General features: G+C 52.3%; 1 protein-coding gene across 2 annotated transcripts in view; it reads left to right on the forward strand.

Annotated features, from left to right (window-relative positions):
* ABCC3 (ATP binding cassette subfamily C member 3) overlaps positions 1 to 9,542 on the forward strand; it is a 41,842-nt gene extending 32,300 nt beyond the window's left edge. For both annotated transcript variants that reach the window (XM_010949599.3, XM_074342808.1), the window contains 5 exons: positions 2,546 to 2,692; positions 2,842 to 3,000; positions 3,601 to 3,767; positions 6,244 to 6,438; positions 8,946 to 9,542. In XM_010949599.3, the coding sequence (XP_010947901.2) occupies positions 2,546 to 2,692; positions 2,842 to 3,000; positions 3,601 to 3,767; positions 6,244 to 6,438; positions 8,946 to 9,054 (777 nt within the window). In that variant the 3' untranslated portion in view covers positions 9,055 to 9,542. The remainder of the gene's footprint in view (positions 1 to 2,545; positions 2,693 to 2,841; positions 3,001 to 3,600; positions 3,768 to 6,243; positions 6,439 to 8,945) is intronic.
* Positions 9,543 to 10,206: the final 664 nt, after the last annotated feature.

A 10,206-nucleotide genomic window follows, 5' to 3' on the forward strand; every position in this document is an offset into this window, starting at 1 on the left:
TGTTCTGAGCCCTCCATGGTCACCGTGCTTGGTCTTCCCTGGGGCCCCCAATCCCGTGACCTGCCTCTGCCCCTCTGTCCATGAGCTCATCTAGCCTGGATTCTACACCCCACCAGTGCCAGTGCTCTCAACACCCTCCCCCTTCTCTCTCTCAGTCACACTCACCCCAGTTGAGCCCATCTGTCTACCTTCTACACGCTGGCACTCGGCCAGTAAACATTGCTGGAGAAAATCACTGATTTTACTGCAGGTTTATAACCATACACCACTGCTGGGTATTCTTACTTTGCTTCTCCAAGAAGCCTGTGTTTCCACTTTCAGTTAGTCCTGTTTTGAACATTCTCTTTCCTTAACCTGCACCCCGCCCTCCGCCCCTTCTCCCTGTGCTGAGCCATCAACTTTCCCAAACACTTCAAGGAAAAAATAGGTTATGAGACATGAACTCCCTCAGCCTTTCTGCCTCCGGACTTTCAAATCTACCTCTGTCCCTTTCATCTTCTTCCTTTCTCTTTTAACAGGAAATATCCCTCCTCGGTTCAAAGTCCACTCCCTCTACTTGTCCGCACGGTCACGCGAGGACTTCACTTCCTCAATTACACCCTCCATCTGCTGCATCATGCGTCTTGCTCCCTCTGTTGGGTGACTCCTGTCCACATGCAAAAACACGCTTTCGGAACTCCCATTCTAGACACACAAACCCACCCTCTCTTTCGCCTGCATCCTATGCCCCCTTTCTCTGCTCTCCTTCGTCGTGGAGCTGGCTTTACAATATGGTCTACACGTGCCCTACCCACGGCCTCATCAGCCTTTAGCTTGTCTGCCTCCTGCAATCTGGTTTCTGGCCCTGTCACTCCGCTGTACCCCCCCACCAATGACCTCCCTGATTCCAGACCTGGGGAGGGTATAGCTTAGCATACATGAGGTCCTGGGTTCAATCTCCAGTACCCCCCAGTACCTCCATTAAAAAAAATGCTAATAAAATAAACTTAATTACCTATCCCCCCCAAAAACAAAACAAAACAAACAAACAAAAAACAAGCACTGATTTCAGCCAGACCTAGGGACACTTTTCTGTTCTCATCAGACAAAATAACCCCTCGCTCCTTCCTATAAAGCGTTCCTCCGTGGCTTCTGTGCCTGAGCGCTTGCCCTGTCAGTCCCTGTTGAGCCCCCACCCCACCTGCTTCTCCCAGCCTGGCCTCTCCTATCCTTGGGACCCCATTTTCCCCAGCCTTCCCCAGGCTTTCCCTATCATCCCCTCACCCCCATTCCCCGGGATCTTCAAATTCTCCCTCTTCGTGTCTAGAATTCCCATTTCCCCTGTCTATATGCACCATCCTGTCTCTACATGCTCAGAAATTCTGTCCCCAACTCTGCCGCCCATTCTTTTGATACCTCCTTACCAGGGCAGTCTACACTGGCTGCTTTGCTTTTGGACTGCTGACAGTCTGACTCCCTAGGCTCGAAGCAAGCCTGGCGACACGGGTGTGTGACCTGCGTGGCTACACAAGTCTCTACTCTTAGAAGGGCCCCTGCTTAGAGGGGCTCATACTTGATTTAATGCTCTGTGGTCACCACCTGAACGTTCCTAAATAATTTTTGAACAAGGGGCTCCACATTTTTTTTTTTTTGCACTGGGCCTCACAAATTATGTAGTCAGTCCTGTCTCAAACCCACCATCATCTTACCCCAGTTTATTTTAACAGCCTTGTAACTAGTCTCCTTACTTCACCTTCCTCTCTCCCTCCCCCTCATAGCAGCTGAAGAGAGCCTTTAAAAACACACCAAATCACGTCATTCCTCTGTGCATGGCCCTACATCTTACTCAGAGGAAAGAAATATAGCCCTTGACATGGCCTGCAAAGCCCTACATGAAGGGGCCATCCGTTATCTGTCTCCTACCTGTTACCTTTGTCATTTGGTCCAGAACACACCTGGAGGTATTTGTACTTGCTGTTCCCGCTACCTGGCATGCCCTTCCCGCTACCTGGCATGCCCTTCCCCCAGGTATCTACTTGGCTTGTTCCCTCACTTCCTTCAGGTTGTTACTTAAATATCACCTCCTCCAGGAAGCCTCCCCTGACCACTCTGTACAGAACAGCAACACCAAGCTCTTCACACTCATCACCATCTGACATCATGTAGATTTGTTGACTGTGTGCCCCCCTAGACTAGAATGTAAGCCTCATTAAGGACAAGGACTTTGTCTTGTTCACATTGAGACCCCACTACCTGTCACAGAGTAGCCACCCAATAATAAAGAATGGTAAAATAATAAAGAATGGGGGCTAGGGCAGATGGGAGGGGCAGCTCAGGGGTGTGGGGCACAGGAGAGTAGGGGAGGGCACAGCTCTGGAGGGGGAGTGACACCAGAGGAATAGTCATTGAACCCCAAGGCTGGGCCACAGCAGCACCTGGGGCTCCCTACCAGGGACCCTGTTGGGTGAAGATGCACGGGCTGGGGGAGAGGAGACAAAGTGGGAGAGGGCGGGGCTGGGGAAGCGATGCCCCTCTGATGCAGAACCTGTCTTCCCCTGGTGGCCAGGCCCCCTGGGTGGTGGAGAGCAGCCGCCCGCCAGCGGACTGGCCATTGCAGGGTGAGGTGGAGTTCCGGAACTACTCTGTGCGCTACCGGCCGGGCCTGGAGCTGGTGCTGAAGGATCTGAGTCTGCGAGTGCGTGGTGGCGAGAAGGTGCGCGTGGAGCGGTTTGTGCCTGGGGAGCGTGGATCTGGGAGACGGCAGGCCCCCAGCCCAGATATCCGCTCAGCCTCTCCGGGGGAGTCCTGGGGATGGCCCCACTGACCCCCTAGCCTCCCGTGACGGCTCCCCACCCCCTCCAGGTGGGGATTGTGGGTCGCACTGGGGCCGGCAAATCGTCCATGACCCTCTGCCTATTCCGCATCCTGGAGGCCGCGGAGGGTGAAATCCGCATCGACGGCCTCAATGTGGCAGACATCGGGCTCCATGACCTGCGTTCTCAGCTGACCATCATCCCCCAGGTAAGAGCCTGGCATGGACTGGCCACTCTTATCAGTGACCCTGGGGGTAGGCCTCACCCCTCTTCTGTAGCTTGATGTTCAAGACTGGGACCTCCTCTGGGAAGCTAGAGAGCAGGGCAGCAGGAGCAGAGCCACACAGTGACCAGCTATCATGGATCTGGAAGGGTCAGATGTACCCTGACCCAGTAAGACCCTGCCCTCTGACCTCCAGGACCAGCAGATGGGGCCAGAACGCCAGGACCCCTCCACTTGCCCCTCCCCCCATGCATTCTATCCTGACCTCCTTGCTTCACAGCTCTGAGTTACATTTCACTTTCCTGGCTCTTCTGGGGTATGTTTTTCTGCCGACTGGACACTTCGAAGTCAGATTAGCAGCTCAGGTTTCTACTTTAGCGGAGGACTTTGTGATTGGCAAAGCTGAGGTTTATCACTTCCCCACAGGCGTTTTTCTATCTCTTTGGCCATTGCCTCCCTCCTGGAGGGCTGGGGACAGATTGGGAATGCCGCCACCTCAATCCCTTTCCTTTTCCCTGGCCTTGGGGCCCATGGCTCCTTCTAGGGCCTGAGTCGCCTCCCTCTGAGGCTTTGCTTTGTCCCCAGGACCCCATCCTGTTCTCAGGGACCCTGCGCGTGAACCTGGACCCCTTTGGTAATTACTCGGAGGAAGACATGTGGCGCGCCTTGGAGCTCTCCCACCTGCACACGTTTGTGACCTCTCAGCCGGCAGGCCTGGACTTTCAGTGCTCCGAGGGTGGGGAGAATCTCAGGTAACAGCTGGGAGTAGGGGGTCAGGACCCGCACTCTGCTGCACTAGGGGATCTAGCATCAGATGCCACAAATTCCAGGCCAGCCCCCTCCTGCCCTCCCACTCCCATCTCAGCCAGCGTGAACTCAGGGGGCATTGTTTTGTATTGAGCGTATTCTGTGTGCCAGGCAGTGTGCACTCCCTCACTGACTCCTGTTCACACAAGCCCCAGAGGAGGTCCATGGGCCCACTTCACAGATGAGGAAACTGAGGCAAGGCCAAAGTCACACAGCTGGGAGAAGGCACGCCTGGGATTTGACCCAAGTCTGGGAGATCCCAAAGCCCTTTTCAGTCCTCTTTTGTGAGGTTGTCAGTGCTATGCTTGGCCTGAGGAGGGGGATGTGGACTGAACCTGTGGGGCAGGTAAGAGGAAACCTACAGCGCTTTAGAGAAATCATCTGTATTTTCCGAGGTGGATGCAGTCTTATCTGTGGTTTAGAAGTGGGCAAAGTGAGCTCTCCAGACCTTTCTTTGCTTTCGTATAGTCCCAGATTTTATATCCCCAGTCGTTGGGCTGTGTATCAGGGAAGGCCAGTCACTTCTTACTGAGTCTAAAGGCTTGAGTTACTTATACCTGTGTTAGCTGTGTGATGTGGGGCAAGTTGCTTAACCTCTCTGTGCCTTCTTTTCCTTCCATTCAAATTGGGCATAATGACAGTCTCATACCTTTTAGCACCATGCTGCCCAATAAAAATATAATATGAGCCATACATGTGTAATTAAAATTTTCTAATAGCCACATTAAAAAGGAAATAGAAACAGATGAAGTAAATGTTAGTAGTGTATTTTATTTAGTCCAATAGAGCTAAAATATTATCATTTCAACACGTAATTGATATAAAAGTTATTAGAGATATTTCGCATTTTTTCATGGTAAGTTTGAAATCCCATGGGTATTTTTACATTTACAGTACATCTCAATTCAGACTCACCATATTTCGAGTGGTCAATAGCCACACACAGCCAGTGGCTATCATTTGGACAGAACAGTCCTAGGGTCATTTTGATGAAGTGGAAAGCACTTAGCTTGGGTACACTCCTGAGAAATTTAGCTATTCTTATTATTCTACTCAGTCCATACCCCTGGACTGTCTCCAGACCTCAAAAACAAAAACAAAAACCTGTACATTTGCTCAGCACTTAATAGTGTTCAAGGCACTTTGGCCTCTGCTATCTCCTTTAATCTTTATTGCAGTCCTATGGGCCAAAAATGAGAAATTTTATTATGGGCCAAAGTGTCAAATTATTTGCCCAAAGCTGCTTAGTGAGCAAGGGGTGGGGCGAGGACTCAGGGAAGTGAGGGCTTTTGCCCCAGACCTTCCCTTGCCACATCATAGCTGTCAGTGGGACACCCCCGCCTCCCCAGGCTGTGCTGGGACTGACTGTGTGTTTTACCTGGAGTTTCCTCATGCAACCATGCTGGAGGTAGATTGCGGACAAGCATAGGCTTCCAGACCCTGGGCCTCACAGCTGTTTTTCGGTCCATTCTCCTATCCCTGCTTGCCATCAGCACCTCCCCTAGAGCACCCCCTCCATCCCCACATACCCCAGGACCTGAGACAGAGATCCACTCTCCTTCTCCCTCACTGAGCTTGTAGCCACTTTAAGTATAACCTGTATCCTGTGCCAGTCCCACCATAAATCAGCCCTGAGTTCTATCTGGTGGCTCATTCTACTGCCAAAACCTTCATTAGTTGCGGGAATGGGCTGGGGAGAGATCCTGGCCTTCACTCCGGCTGTCGTGACTCACCCCTTTGGGAAGGGCTGAGGTATTTGTCCTTGGGTGTGGGGGTGCTGCAGCCTCTGTGGTTGGGAACAGAGCCTCGCTTTGTTCAGTAGCTCTGGCTTCCAAGGTAGGAGGTTGAAGGTATCCATCCTGCCCCTCCTCCACCTCCCCAGTGACCAGACATGGGGAGTCACCCAGGTCCTCCCTATCCCAGTCCCCTTCTTGTTCCCACAGCAGAGCCCTGACCTATATTCCCCATGGGGGTGGAAGATGACTGAATTGTGTGATATTAGGATCAGCAAGATAGCATGATGTGTGTAAATACCCAGGAAGAGTCATTTAAGTATGTTCTTACTAAGGTGTAAATGACTGATAGAGTGAAGCAGAGAAACATGTGGCACTAGTTGAGGAGCAAGGATAGGGGAAGAGAGCACAGAAAGAGGAAGCCAGGGGTGCCAGAGACAGACTGGGGATTTCACAATGTTGTTAAGCACTGGCTCTATCTCCAAGGCCCCTCATTCTTTCTGTGATGTCCAGACCTCAACTGTGTGTTCCAGGAGTACTGGGCTGAGGAGGCAGAGATGGGGGAGGTTAGACAGAGAGCCAGCCCTGGGCCACTGGGAAGGAATGGAGACAGAAACAGTCAGGGAGTGAGGCCTGGGGGCAGGTTGGGGGTGCCCAGTTGCAGACGCATTGCCTTCCCCATTCCCAGCGTGGGCCAGCGACAGCTCGTGTGCCTGGCCCGAGCCCTGCTTCGCAAGAGTCGTATCCTGGTTTTAGATGAGGCCACAGCAGCCATCGACCTGGAGACTGACGACCTCATCCAGGCCACCATCCGAACCCAGTTTGAGACCTGCACGGTGCTGACCATCGCACACCGGCTCAACACCATCATGGACTACACCAGGTGGGGCACTGGAACCCAAGCAGCCCAAGCAGGGAGGGACCTGGTGGGGTCATGTGGGCCATGGGGAGGTGGCAGGCACATATCTGGATATGCACATATGAGAGCGCATGTGGGATTGTTTAGGGCGGGGGCAGGGGCAGAGCAGCGTGGGGTTACCTGGGCACAAAGTGATGCTTTCTGAGACACAGGGGACATTGTGGGGTTACTAACATGTGGGGAAGGGGCAGAAAGGGGCTGCCTAGGCATGGTCCACTTTCCCGCAGCCTCCTATTAATGCTATGAGGTGCGAGGGCCTGGATGCTTTGTGCCAAATCCCGTCACTTCCTGAGCAGCATATCCAGAGTCCCCATGTGGCCATCGCTTCATTTGTGCCTGTTCCCACCCTGGGATGTGGGTGTAAAGACTGGGAAGCTACTGAGGAAAGGTGCATGATGCTTGGGTCCCTGCCTAGGGGTGCTGGACCCGGACAGTACCACACGGAGCAGATGCTTTGTGGTGGGAAAGCAGGGACCGAGTCTCAGGCCTGGCTCTGCTGCTGACTGCTGTGTGACCTTGGGCAATTTGCAAAACCTTTCTGAACCTCTCTATCTCAGAGTTGCTATAAGGAGTCAGTGAAATAAAGTGTTAAAAGTGCAGATGATCCTAGGAAATGTTCCTTTCCTCCCTAGCCCCTTACTGTAATTCTCCCTAGAACCAGCTTCTCCAAGGATTAGGGAAGGAATCCTGCTCTCAGACTTTTATGGTTTCTTATGGCTTTACTTTGGCCTATTCAGCCAAAAGGAAAAATTGTGACCTATTCCTTCGTTGTGCCCAGTTGTCATGGTGTGGCACTGGAGGACAAAGGGAGGGGCTGGGTGACTAAGAAGCCTGATGGACGTGAGCTGATGCTGGCCTTCCAGGCTGGCTGCCTTGGAGACCCAGAGCTCAGGGTGAGGAAGAGGAGGCAGGAGGCTGCATCAAATCTACGCTGAAGGAACATGGTGGGAGTACATCACCAAGCCTTCATTCACAAAACGAACACCCCAGGGCATGGGAGGTGGGGAGGTTACATGGACTGGGCAATGGGGCAGACCTTGTCCCTCTCTCAGAAGTGTTCCCACACAGTTCCCAGGGGCTCAGGAATGAATCCGAGAATGCTGATGCCACTGTCAGTCTGTTCCATCCCTGCCACGACCCCACTCTCCACTCCCATCCACTGGGAGTAGGGAGGGTGGGCAAGAAGGGATGGCCCTGGGTCCAAACAAGAAAAAGCACTGGAGGATCTCTTCTCAGGCCTAACTGAAAATGGTTTCCACCAGCAGCCCTGAAGTTCGAAAACGCGAACTGACTTTGGGGTTGGGCGTTCATACATTCTAGTGGGGCAAGCAGAAATGAATCAAATAATCACACTACTGAATGTGTAATTAGAGCCTGTAGGAAGGAAGCAGGGGTCTGTGCGTGTAGGCCAGAGGAAGCCATCCATACAGGGCAGCCAGCACACTTTCTCTCCGAAGGAAGGGAAGTACCAGCTAGGCCCTAAAGGATGAGTGAAAGTTGGGGGACAGAGGAGGAGATGGGGTAGGGAGCTGAAAATTTCAGGAAAATGCTGCAGCACATGCAAAGGCCCTGAGGTCAGAGGGCACATTAGGCTGGAGTAGAAAGGTTGAAGGGGCAGTAAACCCAAGAGAAGGGGGAGAAAGAGACAGGCCTTACTCCACTACACTTTAAGGACCTTGGGACAGCATTTAGCCTTTACCCTAAGGGCAATGAGAAGCCACTGAAGGGAGGTGGGCAGTCTCCTGGGCTCCAGTTTGGGCAGTGACCAGGCAGTGATGTCCACAAACATACCTCTTCCCAGGACACATTTCCAGGAGCTCCAGAGGTAGGGGAACAGTGCGTGCAGTCCAGCCCCTCCTATTGAGGACCATCTCCTGGGGCTTGGGCGAGCCCTTTCCACGCCTGCCTTACCCTGGGAGCCAGCCTGCTGGCCCTGCACCAGGTGCACCCTGTGTTGAGTTGGCGGGAGGTTCTAATCCCAGGCCTAGGCCCGACTGTGTGTGTGGGCGGGGGGCGATCCCCTCAGCAGCAGCAGCCAGATTTGCAGCCAAAGTCCCAGATTCCAGCATCAGGCCTCACTGCAGCCCAGTTTCCCACCGCGTGCCTTTGTGAGTTGGCACAAAGCAGACAGAAGCACACAGGCCCGTGGCTCCTTGCGCAAAGTCCTGTGACCCTGGGGAGGGGAAGGGCTCATTAGGGAAGATTTTCGGAGCCCCAACTAGCAGAGATGAATAGGACCTTATGTTTGATCCCAGAAACTGCCTCATCTGCCAGGACAGCAAATGGAGTGGCTAAAATAACCAGCTTTGCAAGCGTGCACATGTGGTGTAGCACCGTGTTGAGGGGCTTGACTGAAGTGGGAGGGTTGGCGTCTCGCTGTGTGGCCTCAGCAGTACCCAGAAGGGCAGGGTTGGACCATGTGGCCAAGTCTGGGCTGATGGAGATCTGATCACTTCTTTTCTTTGATCTAGGGTCCTGGTCCTGGACAAAGGGACCGTAGCCGAATTTGATTCTCCAATCAACCTCATTGCAGCCAGAGGCATCTTCTACGGGATGGCCAGAGATGCTGGACTTGCCTGAAATACACTCCTGGGATTTCCTTCTGGACATTCTTGGTTTTCATCAGGAAGGAAAAGGACACCAAATATGTCTGCAAAATGGACTTGATGGCAAACGCTGGGGGCATTTGTTGGGTTTTTGTCCCCGTAAAGTGCCTTGCAGGATAACCCAAGTGAGGAAGTGAGGCCCAGGAGGTGAACGAGATGCCCAACATCACAGCTAATTTGTGGCAGAGCCCAGACTAGTCCCTAGGTCTCCTGATTCCCAATCTGGTATTATTTCCACTGTACTGTTTTCAATCATTTCATGGGATGACCTCCCTACCCACATGATTTTTCATATTTTCTACTCTGAAGTTTTTTGGTTTTTTTTTAATAGAGCTTTTTCCTCTCAGAACAGAAGACTGCCAGGTCAGGCTGTCCCTAGGAACTGAGTTGGGTACTCTCTGGTGCTGGCCTGGATCCATTAAAAATGGAGCACTGATGAAATAAAGCCACATGTCAACAATACATACACCCCAGTGTAGCCTTTCTCTGTGTATTCACAAGACTCAGGGGTTAGGATCTCTACAGGTAGATGGAAGAGGGAGAGGAAGAGGTAGATTTCATACACATCTACATGGCTGGAATTATCTGAAAACTTCAGACCTAAGAGCTTTTGGCTGGAAATATTATCTTCACAGCCAAAATTCACTGGGTAATTGCCAACAGTTCCTGCTCTGCTGCGCAGATACTGTAAAAAGGTGAGAAATAAACCCCTGAAATCTAACCCGAGGCCTCTTGGGAAAGCCGCTGTGAACACCTCCACATTGGCGTCGTCCCTCAGACCTTAGGGCCTGCTTCTCTGGGGGATAAGTGCATGGTGCTTTATGTCCTTGCTCCTTCAGCAGTCTGTTCCAGACAGGTCCCCATAACCAGTGAGGTCTCCAGATCATTCCTCTTCCTCACTCTGGCCGAAGCTGAATGTGGGAGCACAGAGCAGCCCAGAGGCTGCCCCCTGTCCTGACAGTCCCAGGCCAGTAAACGAGATGAGGGGGTGAATTAAATTTGCTTTCTTGAGCAAGCCAATGAAGTGTTTATTTCTCTGCAGGTCAGAATTTACCTGGCACACGGCCTTCTATTTGGAATGGATCTCTTCTCTTTGTTACCTTGCTAAGTTTTCTGGCTTCTCTGA

The sequence above is a fragment of the Camelus bactrianus genome, chromosome 16 (assembly GCF_048773025.1).
Source record: "Camelus bactrianus isolate YW-2024 breed Bactrian camel chromosome 16, ASM4877302v1, whole genome shotgun sequence".
NCBI classification, from domain to species: Eukaryota; Metazoa; Chordata; class Mammalia; order Artiodactyla; family Camelidae; genus Camelus; species Camelus bactrianus.